Genomic DNA, 24,906 nt, shown 5'->3' on the forward strand with positions numbered 1-24,906 from the left:
AGGTGTTATAGCGAGTAATTATTAAGTAATACATCAACATTGAAACTGGTTCGTTGCAAGTTTATGTTAATTAATGTTGTAAATTATTGTAAGTATGGGAGGAAAATATACGTAACTATAACTTCGCCCACTTCTACCTGCCATTGAGATATAAAAGAAGCCTATGTGTTATTCCAGCCCGCAATACTAACTCACAAACTTTCGCATTTTGTGAGGATAGCAATAGAGTCATATTTCTTTTTTGTTTAATGTATTCAAAAGTACCTACCTGTTACCCACTTTTCCACCAGAGATGTGCTATGCTACGCATAGCACATCCTGATTACAGCAGAGATGTGCTATGCGTAGCTATGCTACGCATAGCACATCTCTGCTGTGGATGCGTTTGGCTTCCACCAATCATATTCATTGGTACACATAGCTTAGCACTGTTGGAAATGGACTCAGCTAATAATCTATGTTTTTTATATGGAAAGATGCGTGCTGGGGATGTGTAACAGAGAAAGAAAGAAAGAAAGATGGCTACCATGCATACTCAATACATCGCATACTCGAGCTATGCATCTTCCTCGCACATTTACTTTGCGGCGGCCCATCTTTATAGCACATCATACTCACACAGCTACATAGCTTAGTATCAGTGGAAATGGTCACATAGTTTCACAGCTAAGCTGTTATATCTAGGTACGTAGCATAGCACATCTGTGGTGGAAAATCTCTTAATAGGGTGTAAGTGAGCTCATTGTGCCATACACTCAGGTTCGATTAAGATTGTAAACTCCTTTCGAGTTTGCCTAAAATAATCGCTACAAATAAGCTTGAAAATTTGGCACCTAAATGGCTAAAGACTAAATGGTAGATAGCTCGCTACATAGCAACAAATTAGGCAAGTTCTTCAAAGCTACAAAATCAAGGAAAACCCATCCTAAACTTTAACAAAAAACCGCTACTATCAATATCCTTATTGAATATGGTTAAAACATAGCAAAAAATCAAGAATCTAAAGTTAAATCATTATAAAAAACAAACTAATGACCGATTGACGGTCAAATGGAGGGGTCATTATCTAAACCATTGCTACATAACCCGGCCAATTAACATTTATGCGTGATGTATCAATATTGACAAGGACTGAGGTACCTGTTTTACTTGGTAGTGTAATGCGTGTATATTATGTGACTAATAAAGCCTTCAAGGCTTAGTTCGCGCGAGATTCATACGCATATAAGACGTTCAATCGATTCTTTGTTGCGTTAAATCGTAAATCGTAACTCGTAATATTAAATTAAAAAAAAACATGAAATAAAAATAAAGAAAAAATTGTCTTTGAAAATACTTTGACGTTATTTTTGGCGCGAATTGGCATTTTTTTTTAGGTTATGTTTTTGTTAATTTTATTGATTTAGTGATTTGTTTTTTCGTAAAAATGGGTAGAAGAATTGGTGTGAATGTGATTTTTGTATTATTTTGTTTAATTAAAGTGGTTTTGCTACAAGGAACTGGTTCTGGGAACGATGGCAACTGTGAGTTAATTTACCTTCACTCTTTGTTGATCTCGCGAATTTTTTTTTAATCGTAGACTACATATAACCTTGTATGTGCGTATGTTTTTTTGTTTCGTTCTGCAAACAATATTATTTTTGTTGCTATTGAATCATATAATGGAGACAAAAAATCTTTAAAAGGGTAGATGATTAATTTTTATTTCAATGTCCGTTTTGTAGATTATTTTAAAATATTAGTTAAGTTATAGTTTATTAGTTATTATTAGTTTTTTTTTATTTTTCATGGAAATAAATACTATATATATCGATTTGAAATATCGCGTGACGTCACTTCTAGGTACATTTTCTACGTAGAAATGACGTATTTACTCCCACTCCTAAACTTTGATTCGTTTTATCTAAGTATTGTCACCTTATATGACAAAATAAAAAAATACGTGTTTAATATTTTTTCATTACCTAACTGGCGGACTAAATAGATTTTTAATTTTCATACTCCGTCATCATCCCTATTGGACTAATATTATAAAGCTGAAGAGTTTGTTTGAAAGCGCTAATCTCCGGAACTACTGGATCGATTACAATAATTATTTTTGTGTTGAGTAGTGCATTTATCGAGGAAGGCTATAAAACATCACGCTATGACCAATAGGAGCCAAGCAGATCGGGTGAAACCGCGCGGAAGTAGCTAGTTATTCATACGTAGATGGATAAATCACCGGTGATTTGGATTATAAAAAAAAGAATTAAAAATGACCTTCCACATGTAGAGATGACATTGACGAAACTAGAATTATTAAAAAACTTTAACCTTTTTGTTGTTCATAAAGATCAATTTGTGTTTTTTTTCGAGGAAATATCTTAGATTTTTATTAGAAATTATTGAGGATAATCCTACGTTTTTTGGCCCTGACCTCTGATTATTTTTGTAAATTGTTTACAAGATAACACTGCCTCGTTAGTCGAGTGGTCACAGGTACGACTGCCGGACAAGAGGTCTCGGGTTAGATTCCCGGGTCGGGCAAAGTATTACTGGGGATTTTTCAGTTTTTCGAAAATTTCTCAGTAGTAGCACGGAGTCTGGAATTGTGTCCAGTATATGCTAATAGGCTCACCCCCTATTACATGGGACAAATAACACAAATGGTGAAAACTGGGTGTAGACTGTAAATTGAAAAAATATTTTGGTGTTCGTTAGTCTATTTATCGAGGTAAGAGGAGGAGTTACGGACTACATAACTGGTTACCGAGGCTCAGGCTTGAAAAGCAGGAGTAGGAATAGGGTGGTTTTTAGTCAGTAAGAGTCTGACACTCCCTCTCGCCTCGCCCAAGGCGTGAGAAATCATTGGATGATTTTTCCCCCTTAATAAAAGGGATAAATTCTTAGCTAAGTTATACTCGTTTCGAGAGACTGCAGATGTGAAAGAAAAAAGATTAAATAAAATAACTTTGAACTAGCCAAACTAGTTTTTGCTAAGTACAAGAAGCTGGTTTTTAGGGTTCCATAGTAAACAAGGAACCTTTATAATTAATTATTATTTTATCGGCTTACTCACGTAACTGTTTGACGAGGAACTCGACTAGTTTCAAGCCATGCTAGAGACTCATATTTATGAGCAGCATTCCCGACACACGACGCGGCGAATGTCGCGCTACTACTATTCTAGCATGACTTATTATTTATTTTCAGTCACTAATTTGGTATATAGAAAAATGGATTTATTATTAATAAAATACATATTACACTAAGCGTACAAACTATTAGAAAACCTTCCTGAACACACAGTAAATAAAATTTCATACAATTTTTTTTCATACATACTATAATACTACGGAACCCTACAATGCGCGAGGCCCGACACACACTTCTTATTAATTAAAGTTGTGTATCTATAGGTAATATAAATAAAATAGCTGTTTTTTATTTATATTAGAATAAGTAGCTGACACTAGTAAACTTCGTACCGCCTCAAACATTTTATTTCTCACCTTTTAAACCTTCCCTGGACTTCCACAAATAATTCAAGACCAAAATTTGCCAAATCGGTTCAGTTATGCTTTGAGGCCTACTAATGCTGCTTTTACATCAGAGATATGCTATGTAGTTATGCTACGAAGATGTAATAGCTAAGCTGTGAAACTATGTGACCGTTTTCATTGATACCAAGCTATGTAGCGGGAGCATAGTCCAAGCAACCGGTGGTTAGGGCTCCAGAGACAGAAACCTCCTCACAATACGTGCCGTTTCAAGAAGTACTGCCTTCTGCATCAGGCCCTTGATTCATCCGCCCAACCCTAGCCTCCTATGGTTGTCGAGGCTGTTGGGTATTAATCCGTTGGCCGACACGACTATTGGCACAACGATAGCCGAATCGCCATCTAAACGGGTCCGCTCATACTGTTGTGGTTCTTTCCTCTAAACACCACTACAGAATCAACTTGCACGGTTCTCTCACATTATCTTCTATTTCATTGTCTGGACTTTAAAAGAGACTATGACCTCTGAGTTTGTTTCGGCATTTCTTCTCAGAGTAGTCGGATAGGAAATGCCGGCCTCATCTAGCTATTTGAAATATTGATGTGTAAAAGTGTTATTTTATAACCTATTTACAGAAATAAATATCATTTATCATTTGAATCCACATTCCACATGTCGACAACCTCGTGAGCCAAGTCAAGAAAGATATCATTTATCATTAATGTATCAAAAATTGGCGAATTAATCAACGAAGTTTTACCTGTAACCTTGACAACGCTGCATCAATCTGAGTTGAAGGTGGGGTTTTTTCGAACTAACTATTAAAGCAAACAGGTTTTTAAGAAGAACTCTGATGACGTCACCGCGTCGGTTAGCGGGGATTTATTATTTAACGTCTTGTAGCTAGTTATTCCCCGTGAAAATTAAGAATATAATTGTCATTACGCTTTTTTTGAGGGGGAAGAATTCATCCAATGACTTCTCCCGTCTTGGATGATGCGACCTTATTTTTATGGTATCAGCCTCTAAACGAGCAGACGGATTACCTGATGGTAAACAATTACCGCCGCCCATGGCCACCTGAAACACCAGAGGCGTTAGAAGTGCGTTACTGGCGTTTTGGGGGTTAGGAATTTAAGAGTTGTTGGGGAATCTGCGATTGGTATGGGTGCAATTGGGCCTCCGGTAACCTCACTCACACAACGCAAGCGTTGTTTCACGTCGATTTTCTGTGAGGCCGTGGTATCACTCCGGTCGAGCCGGCCCATTCATGCCGAAGCATGGCTTTCCCACACTTAAATAGATATCTATAGTTCATCGAAATATGGACTGTCCGTTTAAATATGGCGCTAACCCGGAGATAACGCCGTCAGCTACTCAAATACGAGGGTGTGTCATATAAATATTTAAGCAAAGTGCATCTTTTCGCGTGTCCTTATAACCAAAAGTGGTTTGACCGCCAGCCGAGACGCGTGAGTACACACCTTGACAAACTAGTTATAATGTCAAAATATTCATAATCACATATTTACATCTATATAGCACTTATTCTCTTATATACTTATACTTAGTATGGAGATCACTCATATTACTTAAATGAAACTACAAGTGTTACTCGTCCATAGAAATATTTCAACGAAAACTGAAAACTAAAAAAATATCAAACAAAATAAATTTTTAAATTAATCTTTGACCACAGAAGAGCTGTAATGAAATGTAGGTTGTCTAGGGATGTTACGTACATCACGCGGCGCCGCTGTTGTAATGTCATATTTGTAAAGAGTATTCAAATTAGCTCATAGAGAATAATGCACTGTTTTGACTTAACTCCTAGGTCTATGTCGCTAATTTTTCGTATATCGTAAGGTCAAGATGATAACAAATATGTGGTTAAGATTAAGTCATAAGAGGTGATCCCTATACGGTATAAGGGATTATACAGCGTGTTTTTAGGGTTCCGTAGCCAAATGTCCGTCCTTATGTCACAGCCATTTATTTCCGAAACTGTTAGGGCCTACATATTTGAAACTTTGTAGGATGATGTATTTCGGTAACCACTATTCGAATTTGAATAAAAATGACTAAATTTAAAAATTTAAGGGGTTACTCCATACATGGATTCCTGATTAAAAAAATTTTTTTCAGCTAACATATCCGTGATGGGTGAACTATGGATAGGTTTTTACCAAAAGTCCGGTCAGTCAAGGTTCCTACGGCCACATTTCGAAAATCAACGTTTGAAAGTTAGACGCTTCTAGAGTTGAAAAATGAGTGTTGAAAACTGAAAAAAATATAATTATGCTAGATTTCAATGGAAACTAACAACGAATTGGTTTGAAAGAACATTATTAATTTTTAAACCCCAAAACATTTTCAAAAACCGCAAATGTAACTTTGTTTCATTCATACGACACGATGTTACCAAGTTATTTTACGCAACTTTGATATTGCATATCATTACTTGCCGTTACGGAACCCTTTAATCTAAGCGAGTCCGACTCGAATTTAATTTTAAATAATATTTGCAGCAAGCGTAGCATATTGACCTGACTAATTGATCTAGAATTACAATCTAGGAACCAAACCGTGGTAATCAATTCGTTATAAATTATAATATATAAACCACTATTGTGTGTAATTTGCATGGTTTTATTGTTTAAAAAATAATAATAATAAATATTTTTTTATAAAAACTTCACTAGTCACACAAACTTCGGTTTACTGACATATCGCTTATTTGACGAGGAGCTCGACAGGTTTCAGGCCATTCTAGTAGCTCATATATTCCTTAAGTTCCTCGTCAAACAGTTATATGAGCTGAACACTATAATAAAATTAATATACATAGTATGTCTCATGAAAGTTCTAATACAACTAACTGTTGTCTGCGGTTTTCCCGCGTTGAATAATTAATGTATTTTTCTAAAATAAAAGAAGCCTTATTTACTCTTTAATACATCAGCTACCTACCAATAAAATCCCCGTGAAAATCGGTCCAGCCATTTCAGAGATAAACCGTAACAAACAGACAGACAGGCAGGCAGACAAAAAATATAAAAAATGTGATTTCGGTTTATGAAACGTATGTGTATACCGGAAACCGGTTCGAGTTCGGAGTTTTTTGCTTGAGGGGAGAAAATCATCCAATGACTTCTCTCGCCAGTGCGAGGCGAGAGGGAGTGTCAGACTCTTACTGACTAAAAACCACCCCGTTCTTACTCCTGCTTTTCGAGCCGGAGCCCCGGTAAACCTGCTAGGTAGTCCGCAGACGAAGCAGGAGTTGGAATGAAGTGGTGTTTAGTCAGTAACAATCAGACATTCAGTTCAAATGTTTCTGTATTATAAAATTATATACTACCTAAGTTTAATTTTTAAATTAACAAAGAACTGACCTCCGTCTTTATTTACTAGAGAAGTCTGTAGCGTTTCCTGTCTGATATAAATCTTTTATATCTTTTATATAAATAATTAATTTAAACGAAAGGTGACCGCGGTCGGGAAACTCCGGTGACATTGAAGTATAATACGAATACAGTAACTTAGTTACTGCAATAAAATGTACCTACGCAAATAATTCTACATTGCATAGTTTTGGTTTCATACCAAAGATAACAGAAAAGATATTAAATTCATGTTGATGTTGATTAAAATGTTGTTTATCACTCTAAGGTTGATTGTTAGAAAATCCCAAATTGGCATTAAGGCGCTGTGCATAGTCAAAATAGGATTGATTCAACAGATTTTTTTGCCCAATGTTTACATGTTAGAGCAACAAAAAAAATATATGTTAATCTTGATCATTTTTATGAATGGACCACCTTCTTCAAAACACGATTTCTATAAATTTTCTCGATAAAAAAAAATCATAAACTAACCATTTAAATTGAAATTCTAGCCATTGTAACTATATTATTTATGAACATATCTTAATAAAATTAATAACAGTGACGTAATTTAAAATAATAAAGGGATCTGCCTTATTTATTTGTCGATTGAAATGAGATATTTGTAAGAATTAATATAATTCATGATAAATAACTCAGAACGAATCGAACAAAACGTCGTCCGATCATGACATCTATTCGTTTCTCTTTCATTCCTACGCGGACCGGCAGTGACCGCTGAGGCGCGCTGCTTGGTGGACCTATGTCAGTTTGTGTCAATCGCCGCTCAGAAAATAATCATTCACTAACATATCTTTTTGCTGTTTGTAATATTTTATTTTGTAATTAGCTTTTTCTAAGTTGGGTTGTCAGTATATTTTTTTGTACGAAATCGATTTAAAGTTATGTAAATACAATTAATTTTTTCATATACTATTACCGCGTAGCATGGTGCAGATGACACATTCAGTAACGTTCCGTACCATTCTTGAAAGGAGAAGGGGACTTTTGGGCCCAGCAGTTAACTAGTTGAAATGTATATTAAAAAAACCGTCATATTTTTCTAAAGGAAATCACAAAATATGGTACCTTGTTTCTATCTGGGAAGCGAGAAAACTTAAATTAAGTTATAAAACATTAATGATTATTTAATCATTTATGCGTATAAGTACTCTGTGATTTAAACTTCTTACAACACTTCTGTCAGTCATCGATTGACAGATGACACTTGTTTGTTGTGTTTCGTTCTAAATGCGCACGTATTTTCCATGTTTTATTGTTAAACCCCACGACCTCGGCTTTATAAAGGACTTTTGACGGATCTTGCATCTCTAAATTACCTTACTCTCTATTTTGGACAACTGTTTAAGCCTATCAATCGGATATTGACGACATGGATCGCTGTGTAGATTGTACGATTGCGACTGGTCGCAGTAACTCTATTGGCAGAAGAGTCTTGGAAGATGAGGCGATTTTATCAGTTATTCGTCAGTGGCGTGCATCTCAGCCTGTATAATATGGTATCTCAGTTGGGAAAGATACCAAGAAAATATACGTACCCCGCCCCCTACACAATTCTTAGATGACATTCTCCTAATTATTGAAGATAAATAATACATATTTTATACATAATTGGTGTTTTATTTATATATCCTCCTGTCCGTTTTTTAGTTTTTAAAAGATTAGTGCCTACTGCTTCTAAGTGCCTATGTTTGCACCACGTTTTTTAAACGCGCCGTCGACGCGCGTTTTTAGCGATACTGACGCGATACTTGCGTGCGTATCGCGTCTGTATCGCTACAGACGCGATAGTTAGACGCGGCCTGTAGACCTTTGCACACCTGACGCGCGTGTGTAGCGATACAGACACGCGTGTGTAGCGATGCGGAAGCGATGCAAACGCGCGTGTTATCGATACACACGCGCTGGTGCCGCGCGTTTGTATCGATACAAACGACAACAAACTGCACTGTAGGAGAAAAACGTTCGGCGACGCGCGTTTCCAAAACGCGCATCGCCGGCCGTTTATAAAACGTGGTGTGCATAGGCCCTAAGTACAGAATATTGAATGTAAAAACTTGTCTTCGACTGTAGCGACTGTTCGGGGCACTGGAGAGCCAAACGTGTCAGATCTTCGACACGTCACACACGCTCCTTGCTTAAAACCAAAATTATTTACTTATTATTCGTCCAAACTCATATTATTATCTGAGTCAGGATCATCTGAATCTGTATCTGTATATTGACATTATATACACGCAGATACACTGCACAACTAAACAACACACTTTAATAACAAAATTAAAGAGAATTCAATGTATGCTGCGAGTATCGATAGCGATAAAAAAAGACCTTTCTAATGTCCATCCCTAATCATGTGGTACTGAGAGACGTCAACGTCATACAGGCAACTGTCACTAGCGCAAAAACTATAGTAGTAGTAAGTTTGTGTAAATTATTGTTCGATTTCGGTTTTAGTCATAAAAAAACTAATAAAAAAATAAAATAAAAATGTATACAACATAATATTGAAAAAATAAAAAAACAAAAACTAATACGAGTAATGAGATTCGATCTTAAGGATCACGGAACGCGAATCTAGACAGCAACGCACTGGGCCACTCGTCCATGAAACTATAGTAGCGAAATTACGCTCCTAAATAAAATGGAATACGCGTATCAATGACATTTGCACGGTGCACCCCTCAGTACACGAGACCCACTTCACCTGCTTCACCCCCTCAAATACATAAAAGTTGTCTATTCACCGCGCCTTAAGGCCACCTTTGTATAATGTACATATAGTGTAAAATAAATAATAAATTCGGCCGGCTCGAATCTTTGTTTGGGAGAGCCATGCTTAGGTATGAATGGGGCGGCTCGACTGGAGTATACCACGGCTTCATAGAAAACCGACGTGAAACAACGCTTGCGTTGTGTGAGTGAGGTTACTGGAGGCCTAACCGATCCCTTTCCAATCTTCCCAATCCCCGATTCCCCAACAACCTTTAAATTCCTAACCCCCAAAAGGCCAACAACGCACTTGTAACGCTTCTGGTGTTTTGGGTGTGGACGGCACCGGCTTAATATTAACATAATGAAACATGACAATGTGTAAAAATAATTTTCAGTAAACTACGTTTAAAAAAACCAACTTCAACCACCTCTTTTTGAAGTTGATTAATTAATATAATAAAACTTGCTCCTAAGTGTAACAAACACTTTTCTGAAAACCGCATCCAAATCGGTTCGGCCAATCGTGAGATAATCGCGTACAAACATACATACAAACAAGTCAAACAGAGAACCTTCTTTTTGAAGTCGGTTAAAAATAAGGAAAGTCCCTTATACTTAGTTGTCAAGAGGAAAATAAAAATGAATCATCGATATTTCATGGAAGTGTAACTTCCTTCATTATTATTTATATGTTAAAGCTAAAAATAGAATCTCAATAAAAAGCCTCACACTGGGATTTCCTGCTGTGTCGATGCGTTTACTCTTATGGCTATTATCGCCATCTCTTAACTTAAAGTTACTTAAACTGACGTAGGACCTAAACTAAACCCCCAATTCGTATTTTTAAGGGGGGAAAAATCTTTCGTCATGGCGGGGTGAGAGGATGTGTCGAGAGTCTTACTGACTAAAAACCACTCCGTTCCTACTCCTGCTTTTCGAGCCGGAGCCCCGGTAAACCCACTAGGTAGTCCGCAGCATCCCACCATCTCTTCCTGGGCCTGCCGCGACGTCTATTGACGTTGAGCGGGCTCCACTCAATAGTGAGTTTTGCCCACCGCTCGACCGACATGCGGCAGACATGTCCAATTGTCCAGCTCAGTTCCAAAGAGAATATAACAAAAGTAAAATAAACTTTACCGACTATCCGTCTCACATAGTGCTATATAAAAGACATTACATTATAACAAAACAAAACAAAAAAAGCGCCAAGTCCATACGACCTTGACAACTTGCCTCGCTGCGAACGCAGATTGATATTTGTTGATCTTTGTAATTCGCAATGTTTTTTGTTTTCTTTAGGGTATTTTTCCACCAGAGACGTGCTATGTAGCTATGCTATGACGGAGCTGAGGACTACCTAGCAGGTTTACCAGGGCTCTGGCTCGAAAGGCAGGAGTAGGAACGGGGTGTTTTTTAGTCAGTAAGAGTCTGACACTCCCTCTCGCCTCGCCCAAGGTGAGAGAAGTCATTGGATGATTTTCCACCCTCAAAAAAAGCTATGCTACTAAGATGTAATAGCTAAGCTGTGAAATTATGTGATCATTTCCACTGATACAAAGCTATAAAACTGTGCGAGGAAGATGCGCAACTCGAGTATGCGATATATCGCATGGCACACATCCATAGCACGCATCTTTCCATATAAAAAAACATAGCTTAGCTGAGTCCATTTCCACCAATGCTAAGCTATGTGTACCAATGAATATGATTGGTGGATGCCAAACGCATCCACAGCAACGTAGCATAGCACATCTCTGATGGAAAAGCAGCCTTATAAAGAAGTTGTTAGCTGAAGAAACGGATGTATATATGTGTAATCAGGTAGTTTTTTATGAAACATGTACGAGTAGACGGATCACTTAATGGCAAGCAATCGCCGCCGCCCATGGACACCCGGAACACCAGAGGCATTACAAGTGCGTTGCCGGCCTTTTGAAGGCTATGAATTTATGGGTTGTTAGGGAATCGGGGAATGAGAAGGGAGAAATTGGGTAGCCAGTAACCTCACTGGACAGTAAGACTCTAGACAGTTTTAGTCAGTAAGAGTCTAATACTTCGGCACGAATGGCCCGGCTCGACCGGAGTGATACCACGTTTCCTCACAGAAAACTGACGTGAAACAACACTTGCGATGTGTTTCGTTGTGTGAGCTGCGAAGGCCCAATTACCCTTCCCAATCCCCGATTCTCCAACAACCCTTAAATTCTTAAACCCCAAAAGGCAAGGCCACAAAAGTAACGCCTCTAGTGTTTCAAGTGTCCATGGGCGGCTGCGATTACTTACCATCAGGTGATCCGTCAGCTCGTTTACCGGCTTATACCATAAGAAAAAATACTTTTGACCTGCAGTGTATCACATGCAAACAAAAACTTCACTTTCGTTTAAAACTGGTTTTATTTTTCGTAATCCATACTTGGAAAAAGTCGGCCACTGAGCATTTTTATTGATGAATGCATTATATTACGTAGCTGGGATTTTTTATTACGTCATCAGAAGTTATAAGAATTTAATCAATATGTCATTCATTCTAGTTTAAATAGGGATGATGACGGGGTATGAAAATTAAAAATCTGTTTAGTCCATCAGTTAGGTAATGAAAAAATATGAGACACGTATTTTTTTATTTTGTCATATAAGATAACAATACTTCGATAAAACAAATCAAAGTTAAGGTCAATTTAAATTGCAATTTTCTATATGCACTTTCCCAATCAAAAAACGAATAAAGCCTAGAATCATCCTTTAAATCATGTTTATCTTATCATCACGCCTTTTATGCCCGAAGGGATAGGCAGAGGTGCACATTATGACACGTAATGCCATTGTGCAATGTACACCCACTTTTCACAATTTATGTTGTAAGTCCCATGTAATAATAGGTGGTGAGCCTATTGCCATATACCGGGCACATTTCCAGACCTACTACTGAGAAATTTACCAAAAAACCTTTAAATCATCAACTACATATTATTTCGTATGTCTATTGCACATTTGTGCGTCATTCTCCGAAACAACTAGACGACCTACGATGCGGTTTCGACGTGTGAATAGATAGGAACGCAGTCAAGGCGACATTGTGACTGATGTCATCACGCTATTGTTTCATTCATCTTCAAATGATTTATGTCTGTCAATGATTTCCTTATTTCTGTAATCATATTGCTTAATGTTAAATAATGGCAATGGGTAATAAACTTAACGTAAAACGGTGAATAGAATTCGAGGGGTGAATAGATACAGAAGTGTGGTGAATAAATGTTGGGTTTTTTTTAACATCTATTTACCCCATTCCTGTATTTATTCACCGTTTGAATTCTACTCACCCTGTTTTATGGTAACGATATATGTTTTTTTTTGATGGGCATTCAATTCCTTCTAAGGAGGTGTCAGACTCTTACTGACTAAAAACCACGCGTTCTAGTCTTGCTTTTCTAACCGGAGCCCCGGTAACCCGCGAGGTAGTCCGCAGCTCCGGTACTTAACGTAATAGCGCTCTGATTAGCCGGCTCTAATGAACCAACCAATCAGAGCGCCGAACGCGGTCTCGTTTCGATTTCGTTAAACGTAAAGCAAACTTTGTACTAAGGCCTCAGAGATACCTATACAAGATTATAATGATTGATAGTCACAGTCTGATTACAATCTGATATGCGTAAAATTATATGCAATTATTGTGTCTTAAGATGGCAGTTTGCTCCTGTGATTGGTCTTATTATTTCGTGTAAATATGGTCAACTAATTATAGGCATTTAGTGACTAAAGCCTCGCCTGTTATTGGTCGAGATTATTATCATAACCTAAAAGGGCAAAGCGAATCCTTAAAGCTTCCTGCGTGACGCGATGTCCTAAATGAGTGATCTAGACGCGAAGGCGATGCGGGGCCGCGCGGCACGACGACAACAAACTGTCATAATGTATTGACTTGGCTGACGTGATAAACCGCACGTAGTATGCGGTGTGGCGCGGTGCGGCGCGACGCGATATTTTCGCGCGAACTGGACGCGGTGCTGTCACGTTTTTGTTTATAATGTCGGAAACAGAAACAAAACGAAACGATTCACATGCACGTAGGACATAGCCGCCGCGTCACACCGCATCGCGTTGAATTCGCGTGTCGCCGCACCGCTTCGCGTTCGCTTCTAGATCGCTCGCGCAGGACGTCGCGTAACAAAAATAGATTCTTCTAAAATAGGACTAAACCAATGACACAACTTGCAAAATGTAGGTGCACTTTTTTTGAGGGGAGAATTGAGAAAATCATCCAATGAGGGCGAGGCTTACTGACTAAAAACCACCCCGTTCCTACTCCTGCTTTACGAGCCGGAGCCTCGGTAACCTGTTACGTTGTCCGCAGCTTCGGAAAATGTAGGTGCACTACCTATTACGGGTGTCAAGGAAAAAACAATACCTATATGTATATGTTTACCTACTTTACGTCTTGACAACATAAGTTATTATTAGTACCATATTTATTGAAGAAATAATGACACACTTCGGATTGAACAAATATTGTTTTTCCTAGTAGTCTCTCAAGGTAGGATTACGCGTATTGGCTGTATGTTTTTTATGGTATAAGCCGGTAAACGAGCAGACGGATCTCCTAATGGTAAGCAATCGCCGCCGCCCATGGACACCTGAAACACAAACACCAGGCGTCAGAAGTCGCGTTGCCGGCTTTTTAGCTGGCGTTAGGAAATTAAGGGTTGTTGGGGAATCGGGGATTGGAAAGATTGGGAAGGGGGTAATTGGGCCTCCGGTAACCTGTGTATGTTTAGGGTTTCGATAAATGTAAACCTTTTTTTAAACTGCTGTACCGTAAGTTAGAGACCCGTGCGTACGGCGCGTCTCAAAGAGCCATCAGACCACACCAGATGGGGCCCAGTTGGGCTGATGCCTAATCCGGAGCTGCGGACTATCTAGCGGGTTTATCAAGGCTCTGGCTCGAAAAGTAGGAGTAGGAACGGGGTGGTTTTTAGTCAGTAAGAGTCTAGACATTCCCTCTCGCGTCGCCCAAGAGCGGGAGAAGTCTGATTGGATGATTTATCCCTAATAATAAAAAATACAAGTAACAACGTCATGATATTCGATAATTTTGCTCGCATTATCAGGTAAAATGATTATGTTTGTGGATCAGTTCGGATGTAAACAATTCTTATACATAACTAATAACTAATCATATGTAAATAGATCTTACGCTTTCAATGGTCACGAGCTCACGCCTCGATAATCAAACCGGTATCTGATGGTGTAACATTTGTTTGTGTGATGGTGTGACAAAATTCAAGTAAGTAGGTTTTTACTTAAGAAGGACATAGGGGACACTCACTAATATATACCACCAAAAACATGAATGTTAAAAAGGAAAGTCAAATTTTATTATAACTTTCGTGAGACATACTTAATCAATTATTATGTTATCGGCTTACTCACGTAATTGTTTGACGAGGAACTTGACTAGTTTAACTAGAAAGAGTAGCAGCGCGACAACCGCCGCGTCGTGTGTCGCGGAATGCTGCTCATGAATATGAGCCTCTAGCATGGATTGAAACTAGTCGAGTTCCTCATTAAACAATTACGTGATTTAGCCAAAGCCGTGAATAACATAATAATTAAGATAGCCAAGTTCAACACAAAACCTTGTGATGACAGAAGTCGCACATAGACTATCGACGAGCAAATCAACGGATGACGTCATAAATATCCTGCATCGCACATATGAAGTTTACATGCGAATTAACACGGATAGAAAATCCCAACGAACAACAGTTGGGCAGAAAGCCCGCCAGGCATGATCACCTCGCCTGGTCGGAGGATCCTCCTTTTCTTAGGGAACTTTACTCGCTGTTCCCTAAAGTTATTAGTAAACCTAGTAATTGGGCCTTCGGTAACCTCACTCACGCAACGAAAAGTTGACGACGTGAAACAACTACACAAGCGTTGTTTCACGTCGGTTTTCTGTGAGCCCATGTGGTATCACTCCGGTCGACCGGCGCATTCGTGCCGAAGCTCTCCCACACTTAAAAACTGTAAGACGTGTCAGACTCTTACTGACTAAAAACCACACCGTTCCTACTCCTGCTTTTCAAGCTGGAGCCCCGGTAAACCCGCTAGGTAGTCCGCAGCTCCGGCTGTTAATGCAATCTGTATAATTTAACTGACATTTTATTTTGACACTAAACGCAATTCATAATCAATCTTCTTTTAACCGACTTTACAAACGTAGGAGGTTATGTGTTTGTGTTAATATTAATTGTTTTTGTTCGTTTTCATGTCAAGGTCATTGAGTTATTGTTTTATTTTGTTTTTAAGTTATAATATTGTGCAATATTTTAGCTTTGTTTAATGTTATGAGGGCGTTAGACATAATTTGAGCTTAATAATGAGTAATGGTTCATTTTTCTTTTGTTATGGAAGTTTAATGAGTTTAAAGGCAAGCGTCCACAGGCCTGCATCGTGTGACGTCATCAGTACGCATCGCATGTAGGCATTGCTGATGCGGTGCGTAGGATGCGGATCAGTGGACGCAGTTGTATGAGTTTCTATACAAGCATCAAACTAAAATCCGTTGCGTGCGATGCGTACGCGGGTCTGTGGACACGGCCTTAAGGGTGCGGTAATGTGCTTTGTAGCTATGCTACGAAGATGTAATAGGTAAGCTGTTACTCTATGTAACCGTTTCCATACTAAGCTATGTAGCTGAGCGAGGAAGGTGTATCTACGAAGATGCACCGCCACAAAGTAGCTGTTCAGAGGAGGATGCGCATGATTATAGGGAAGCCATCCATAGCACGCATCTATAGTAACCGATTTGATGCGGTTTTCAGACTTAGGAGAATGTTTTAAGGATATTACCTGTCTTAAAAAATAGATTCGGTTCGCTTTTTCAACAAAATGTTTTATAAAACATATCAATAACCTTATTTGTTTCTTTCTCTTACAGTGCGCCTGTGCATAGTGGAAGGGCGGGGGCTATACAAGCGAGCGCCCACACATTGCCCAATACTGGACAAGGAGAAAGCTGGAGTCGAATGCGTCTTGGGAACCGACAGGTAACTTATTCTAATATTTTTTATGGTATAAGCCGGTAAACGACCAATGGAATCACCTGATGGTAAGTAATCGCTGCCGCCCATGGACACCCGAAACACCTGAGGCGTTACAAGTTCGTTGCCGTCCTTGTGGCCTTGTGGATTGTTGGGGAATTGGGGATTTTGAAGATTAGGGAGGGTGGTAATTGGGCCCCCGGTAACCTCACTCACACAACGAAACACAACGCAACCTACGTTTGTTTTGTACAAGTTGTTTTACGACGGTATTCTGTGCGGCCGTGGTATCACTCCGGTCAAGCCGGCCCATTCGTGCTGAAGCATGGCTCTCCCACACTTTATAATAACATAGTGGGTTACCGGGACTTCGGCTTGTAGCAGGAGTTGGAACGTCGTGGTATTTAGAAAGGAAAGAGTCTGATACCAACCATCATTCAATGATTTTTACTCCCCAAAAAAGGTGTGACACTCACTCATTCTCTATTAATTGGATGAAAAGATGAGATGATCACATTGGCTTTATCTGGAGACCAAAGAAATATTAAATATTTCCCTTTAATTGTTCCAGACTGGACTGTCTCCGGCGTATCAGCAAAGGGACGGTGGACTTCGGAGTGTTCTTCCCCGAGGACCTGGTGGCTGCGCAGTGGGCCAACATCGATGTGTTGGTTACAAACGAGCTGAGATTGAGATCTAGTAAGTCATTCATGTTTTATTTTCTTCTGCTTTCTCTCTTCTCGTAATCACTGAAGATAATTATGGGATATGGCAAGAAATGGATGCATGGTATAGGTGATGGAAAGCAATCAGCACCGCCCATGGACACCCTACATGCAACACGAGAGGTGTTATAATTGCGTTGCTGAAACTATCGTTTTCTTTTTCTTCTTCTATAATAATATCTTGCGATTTATTTCGTTGCGGGATCCAAGACAGTCATTAATGTCCCTAGGACGCGCCAGACTTCAATGCTCTGGTGTTTTCATGGTTGTATCTAATGTAGATCCTGGCTAACAGGAGATTTCGGTTTTGGGAGACTGTCAAAATAAAAAAAAGTGCGTTGCAGGCCTTTTAGGAATTGGATTTTCGGATTTGGGAACGAGGCACCATCCCTCACGCTATCCTAACCTGACCCCCACAACGGAACACACCACAATATTAGTTTCAACCCAGGTTTTTTGTACCCATTCGCGCCAAAATATGGCTCTCCCACACATAAATTGCTTACCTAATACCGAACTCAATCATCCAACCTAACCTCACGGATCTAACCGAATCCCCTCTTCTTCCAGGACCATTCGCCCGCAACATAGTAGCGGTAGTCAACCGCCGCATCCTGCCAGACGACTCGTCCACTCTGCATGCTGTGCTGAAGAACTCCACGCTCTGCCACCCTGGAGAGTCCATGGATTACCTCCGACCACTAAGCGAGACCTTATCTGCGGTATGTTTTATTTTTATGGAGCAGGTGGCAATCGAGCACTTGATGGTAAGCAATCAGAGCCGCCCATGGACACCTGCAACACCAGAGGAGTCACAGATGCGTTGCCGGCCTTTTAAAAAGGAGTATGCTCTTTTCTTGAAAGTTTGAAGGTCGTATCGGTTCGGAAATACCGCCGACGACAGCTCATTCCACAGTTTTGCTGTGCGAGGCAGAAAGTTTTTCGAGTAATGTTATACACACATCACATCAACAGCCTGTAAGTGGCTACTGCTGACCAAAGGCCTCTTCTCACACGGAGAAGGTTTTGAGCATTAATCACCACGCTTGCTCAATGCCGGTTACGACTGCGCGGTTCGCGCGGTGGCTAGACTGCGTGCCATCATCATGCATCATCACGGCTAACTGCCGTGCAACGTGTAGTGGGTTCGATTCCCGCATGAAGGGAACATTTGTGTTAAACACAGATTGTTGTTTCGGGTCTGGGTGTCAATACTATTGTAATTCAGCAGTGGACGTCTTATGGCTGATTTGATGATGATGAATGAAGATTCGTAGAAGACGCCATTCTTATTTCTGTCTTCAAAAACCCCTTTCCTCCCAATTCCAGTACCTAGAAACTCTAGTCCTGGAACGATCGTGTGACCCGTCCCGGTCTCACACGGAGAACCGGCTGAAGGCGCTAGCAGACTTCTACGGGAAGGCGTGCAAGGCAGGACCCTGGGTACCGGACAAGAATAGAGACGCTGAACTTAGTAAGTATCTGGTGAGTAAGAGGGACGGAGCTATACAACCTACATAGCTCCGTCCCTCTCGCACTGCTCAATGATCGACCGTTCTGACACAATTGTAATAGCAGACTAAGGCCCCAGGTGTACGGTTCGTGGATCCAGAGATTCTGTACCCTTAGTATGAGTTTGCTTTATGTTTAAGACTAAGTTCATATGATCGCGCAGAACTTTCGGTCTCGCTGTACAAGATCGAAGTAAACAGCTAGTATTGTCTACATCACCGCGCGATACCGCGCGTCGCGCTTCGACCCGCCGCGCCGCGCATACATTTGCCGTCATGTATATGCTTTTATCGCTCGACGACGCGTGGATCCGCGCGGTCATATGAACTTAGTCTTAGAATAATCAAATCGGTTGGTTTATTCGAGCCGACTAATCAGTACCATTAGTACGAGTTTAACGAAATTGAAACGTGAGCGCATTCGGCGTTCTGATTGGCCGGCGCGAGTGAACCAACCAATCACCGCCAAACGCGCAAACTTCTTTTTATGGTATAAGCCGGTAAACGAGCAGACGGATCACCTGATGGTAAGCAATCATCGCCGCCCATGGACACTTGAAACACCAGACGCGTTACAAGTGCATTGCTGACCTTTTGGAGGTTATGAATTTAAGAGAATCGGGGATTGGGAAGGGGGCTATTAAACCTCCTGTAAATTCAGTCACACAACGCAAGTATTATTCCACGTCGGTTTTCTGTGAGGCCGTGGTATCACTCCGGTCGAGCCGTCAAAAAATAACTTTAATTCCCATTTCCAGAACGCCAATATCCGTCTCTATGCGCGGCGTGTGCCAAGACCTGCATGGCTGGCGACATCTACTGGGGAAACTCTGGAGCCCTCACCTGCCTCACTGATGGCGTTGGGGACGTCACGTGGGGGGAGGCTGATGATGTCAAGAGTTATTTTAAGGTAGGTCAGCTAACTTTCAAATTCAGAACACCACAGATGGGGCCCAGTAGGGGTGATGCCTGAACCGGAATCGCGGACTACCTAGCGGGTTTACCGGAGCTCAGGTTCGAAAAGCAGGAGTAGGAACGGGGTGGTTTTTAGTCAGTAAGAGTCTGACACTCCCTCTCGCCTCACCTAAGGCGAGAGAAGTCATTGGATGATTTTCCCCTCTCAAAGAAAAGGTAACTTTCAAATAAGGAGCTTAAAGGTAAGCGTCTACAGGCCCGCATCAGTACGCATCGCATATAGGCATTGCCGATGATGCGGTCCGTACGATGCGGATCAGTGGACGCAGTTGTATGAGTTTCTATACAAGACAAACTAAAATCGTGCGTGCGATGCATACGATGTAGGACTGTTACAGTTTAATGGATCTGCCACGGCTTTAATGGGAGGTAGTGTTGTGTTTAAAGATTACAATAGTGAAGAAATTTCGTACTGGTATTTTTTTTTAAGTAAAGCTTTGCCCCATACTAGGATTTTCTTCTGTGTCGTGGATGCGTAATTACAAACATACAAGTTCACATACACATGACACTCAGACCCGAAACAACAATTTGAGGATCACACAAAGAGTTATTCCGTTCCATTTCGTGGCAGATACTTTTAGAACACCTCATATAATCCTGATCCTCTATTCCAGATCCAGGAAGGTGAGCCCCTAACTGGTTATGAAAACTTCGCGTACCTCTGTCGGGATGGGACGTGGCAAGACCTGACTTCGGAGCCCTGCATATGGTTGAGGAAACCATGGAACGTCATCGTTGCTAAGAGGTAACCACCAACTTTACAGTATCAATCCTTTTATACGCTTAATTTCTACGTAAGTGTTTAACAGCGAAATCCAAATCTTTGGGAAAAGCCGGAAAGTACCCATCGTACCACACAAATAATGTTTTTAAACCTCAATCTACTTCATCATCATTAATTCATCCAGATAGCTTCAGCTTTTTTGACGTGATGGAGTAACAAGCATACACAAAAACACATTAAGTCACAAACTTTCGCATTCGAAACATCACCTCGCTAATCCCCGATTCCCCAACAACCCGTAAACTCTTCTACTTTGCTGTCAGCATCGTATCAGAGACAAGACTGTCTCACACAGGCGTCTCCACCGCACCAACAAAATACCCAGCTTTGGACTACCTAGCGGGTATACCAAGGCTCCGGCTCGAAAAGCAGGAGTTGGAACGGGATGTTTTTAGTCAGTAAGAGTCTGCCACTCCCTCTAGCCTCGCCCAAGGCGGGAGAAGTCATTGGATGATATTACCCCAAAAAAAGCACTAACAAAATATTCCATTTTGATTCCAGGAAAGCATCAGAAGCGGTGAGCAAATTGACGCAGTCCTTGACAAATAGCTCCGTAACCGTGGATCAGCACTGGAGGGGGGCTCTTGCTGCGTTACTGGAGAGCAACCAGGCATTGCCGGAGCCTCTCCATCCTCCCAGGGCTCCCATGGACTATCTGGCTCAGGCTCAAGGGTTCAGGGAGGCGTACAGCCAAGCTGGTTGTGATCCGCCTAGGTAAAGAGATTTGGAGTATTTTAGTTGGGTGTGGTTTTTTAAAGGAATCTACTGTTTAAAGCATTAACTGCTGAAAGAAAACTGTTGAAGGCAAATCCTCCGCTAAACGTCGGTTACCAGTGTTCGACGTGGTAGTTAGCGTGTAAATGGACTGACTGACAGATTATTTAAAATGTTTGCAATTCTTGATACAACTCGTCTGCCTCGTTGGTCGAGTGGTCGCAAGTGTGACCGGCAAGGGATTTCGGGTTCAATTCCCGGGTCGGGCGAAGTGCTACTGGGTTTTTTTCGGTTTTTCGTATATTTCTCAGAAGTAGCACGGAGTCTGGAAATGTGCCCGGTATATAGCAATAGGCTCACCACCTATTACATTGGACTTACAACATAAATAGTGAAAGGTCGGTGTACAAAGTGGCATTGGGTGCCATAATGTGCCCCTCTGCCTACCCCTTCGGGGGTGTGGCGTGATGTATGTAACAAAACCTTTCTTTCCAGACACATTAACTTCTGCACGACCTCACTCCTGGCTAAAAACAAATGCGAGTGGCTCAGCGAGGCGGGCGCAGTCTACGGCATAGCGCCGCCTCTCCAGTGCATCATGAGGGCTTCCACTGAGGAGTGTCTGAAGGCAGTCTCCGATGGAGATTCTGATGCTACTGCCGCTGATAGCGACTGGCTTGTGGCTGGGATGAGGTTTGTAATACTTTTGCTCCCTTATCTAGCTTTATTTTAAGTGATTCCTCCTTTCAAACCACCCTGTTGTTATTCCTGATCCGAGCTGGTATTATCATCAATATCATTAACAGCCTATAAGTGGCCATTGCTGACCAAAGGTCTCGTCTCGCATAGAGGTTCTGAGGAATACAACCCGGGTCATTTCAAGGTCAGAGTAAATAGGTACTTTCTAAGTCTGTGTGCTCCATCCTCGGCCACATCTTCGCTTCGCCATCCAGCCGTTTGGCAGTATGCGGGTTGGTGGCCAAACGCAGACTTATCAACGTTAAACAAAAAGAGGTTTGAGCATTAATCACCACGCTTGTTCAATGCGGGAGAAATTATAAGCCCAGGTTTCCATACGAAGTTTTCCTTCACCGTTTGCCAGTGGTGTAAAAATAATCTTAGAAAGTACGTATAACTCGGAACAAGACACATTGGTACTTGCCGTTGGCAGGTTTCGAAACTGCACTCTCATGCATGAGAAGCAGGCGTCTTAAACCATAGGGCCATTACGAACCAATGTCGTGGTAACTTGAATTCCTTGTTTGTTCTAAGTTATATGATTAGGTTAAGTTAGGAGGAGTTCCAGGAGTTTCTGTAGGTATACGAATGGTTTCTATGTGGTAGTAATGTGATTATTTAGCTTAGATGTGATAGGGTATTTCTAAAATGCTAGTGGAACTTCCATACATTGGACTTCCTAATCATTAAAATATAATACCTGTGTAATACCTTAACGTGCAAATAAAGATTTTGAGTTTGAGTTTGAAAATTAGATTTAAAGACAGTCTCGCATTTAATATAAGCATGTTACACCTCTACTTTCGAAAGATAAACATTGCAGTTGTAATTTTCCTATTTTTTTTTTCAGAGATTACGCCCTAAAACCAATTCTACACGAAATAACACCAATCATGGAGCAAACAGGCTCAATAGTAGCCTACGTGAATAAGGACTCAGAAATAACCAAAATGGCAGATTTGCGTGGCAAACGCGCCGCTTTCCCGCGCTATGACGGGGCTGCGTGGCATTCTGTTAAGGACTATATAACCAAACATGAAAAGATGTCTTGCAAAGACTATGTTGAGGGCTATTTTAAGGAAATCTGTGCTCCTGGTATGGATGGGAAGAAATGCTATGAGGTTGGTGAGGAGGAGGCTCTCAAATCCCTCTTGGATGGCAAGAGTGATGTTGCTTTCGTCAGTATGAAGACTTTTAATAGTTTTAAAGGTGAGTTGATGAAGGGAAAGTGACGTTTTTATCCCCGAAGGCGTAGGAAGAGGTGTACATTACGGCACGTAATGCCGCTGTACAATGTACAGCTAATTTTCACCATTTGTGTTATAAGTCCCATGTAATATAGGTTGAGCCTATTGCCATATACTGGGCACAATTCCAGACTCCGTGCTACTACTGAGAAATTTTCGAAGTGTTCACAAGTACGACTGCCTGGCATAGGGTTTCGGGTTCGATTCCCGGGTCGGGCAAAATATCAGTGGGCTCTTTTCGGTTTCTCGAAAAAATTTCAGTAGAAGCACGGAGTCTGGAATCATGCCCAGTAAGTATATGGCAATAGGCTCACCCCCTATTACATGGGACTTATAACACAAATAGTAAAAAGTACATTGTATAGCGGCATTACGTGCTGTAATGTGCACCTCTACCTACCCCTTCGGGGATAAAAAGGCGTGACGTTATGTCATCCCAGCATGTCGGCATTTAAAAATTTAAATTCTGGACAGCCAAAAGCTAATAATACTGTCACAATTTCTCATACATACATACATACATATCGTCACGCCTTTAATCCCCGAAGGGGTAGGCAGAGGTGCACATTATGGCACGTAATGCCACTGTACAATGCACACCCACTTTTCACAATTTATGTTGTAAGTCCCATGTAATAGGTGGTGAGCCTATTGCCATATACCGGGCACATTTCCAGACTCCGTGCTACAACTGAGAAATTTTCGAAAAACCGAAAAAAAGCCCAGTAATACTTCGCCCGACCCGGGAATCGAACCCGAGACCCCTTGCCCGGCAGTCGCACTTGCAACCACTCGGCCAACGAGGCAGTCTGATTTTTTACCCAATTTCTCACCAATTCCTTTATTATTCCAGAAACCAACGCAGCATCGGAAAACCTCGAGAAAATCGTCCCCCTCTGTCCTGAAGGCAACAAAAAGTTCTGCTTCGTAAGCTGGTCCAACTTGGGCCACATATTTGTGGCCAACAACCTCACCAACATTCGGAGACACGAGATCATAAACGTCTTCACAAAGTTGGACCAATTGTTTGGCAAACATCCACCTTTCCACAACGCCATGTTTTCCATGTACGGCTCTTTTAACCACGAAATGGAAGTGATTTTCCATTCAAACACTAAGAGTTTGGCTACAATTGATGTTTTATCCACTCATCCATACAACAAAATCCCATACAATTTCGAATTAGCAATGTCAAATGTGACAGATTTCTCGTGCGGGTTTGGCGCCAAAACGACGCCATCTTTGATTTTGTTGTTGGTAACTCTAGTCGTTTATTTAATTAATAGTTAATATTAATTTTGTTATTAACAAAAAGGCTTCGTGATTTAAGTAAATAAATAAATAAATGTACAGATTTTTCTATTTTTCCATTGTTGTTTTATTTCCATTTTAATTGTTGCGTGATTGTATCAATACCGCTAACTTACCACCAAAAGTTTCAAGTTCCAACTTCCAACTGACCGGTCTCGTATAGAAGTTATTGGGGAGAGAAAAGAGAGGAAGTTTTATAAATACTCATATATTTTTTTATGGTATAAGCCGGTAAGCTAGCAGACGGATCACC

At 40.7% G+C, this 24,906-nt stretch overlaps 2 protein-coding genes and 1 long non-coding RNA gene across 3 annotated transcripts in view; 2 read left to right on the top strand and 1 right to left on the bottom strand.

Annotated features, from left to right (window-relative positions):
- Window positions 1–24,906, top strand: part of LOC126912294 (uncharacterized) — a 94,961-nt gene that overhangs the window by 64,247 nt on the left and 5,808 nt on the right. The gene's annotated exons all lie outside the window — the stretch shown is intronic.
- Window positions 1–24,906, bottom strand: part of LOC118278529 (60S ribosomal protein L32-like) — a 92,009-nt gene that overhangs the window by 1,480 nt on the left and 65,623 nt on the right. The gene's annotated exons all lie outside the window — the stretch shown is intronic.
- LOC118278820 (transferrin-like) lies at window positions 1,144–24,710 on the top strand. Its single transcript, XM_050703511.1, has 11 exons — window positions 1,144–1,523; window positions 16,543–16,651; window positions 17,217–17,344; window positions 17,941–18,092; window positions 18,700–18,844; window positions 19,640–19,791; window positions 20,474–20,604; window positions 21,145–21,357; window positions 21,853–22,050; window positions 22,946–23,304; window positions 24,196–24,710. Exons 1-11 carry the CDS (start codon window positions 1,427–1,429, stop codon window positions 24,630–24,632), a joined length of 2,121 nt encoding a protein of 706 aa, XP_050559468.1. The 5' UTR covers window positions 1,144–1,426; the 3' UTR covers window positions 24,633–24,710.

Source organism: Spodoptera frugiperda, chromosome 24 (genome assembly GCF_023101765.2).
Source record: "Spodoptera frugiperda isolate SF20-4 chromosome 24, AGI-APGP_CSIRO_Sfru_2.0, whole genome shotgun sequence".
NCBI classification, from domain to species: domain Eukaryota; kingdom Metazoa; phylum Arthropoda; class Insecta; order Lepidoptera; family Noctuidae; genus Spodoptera; species Spodoptera frugiperda.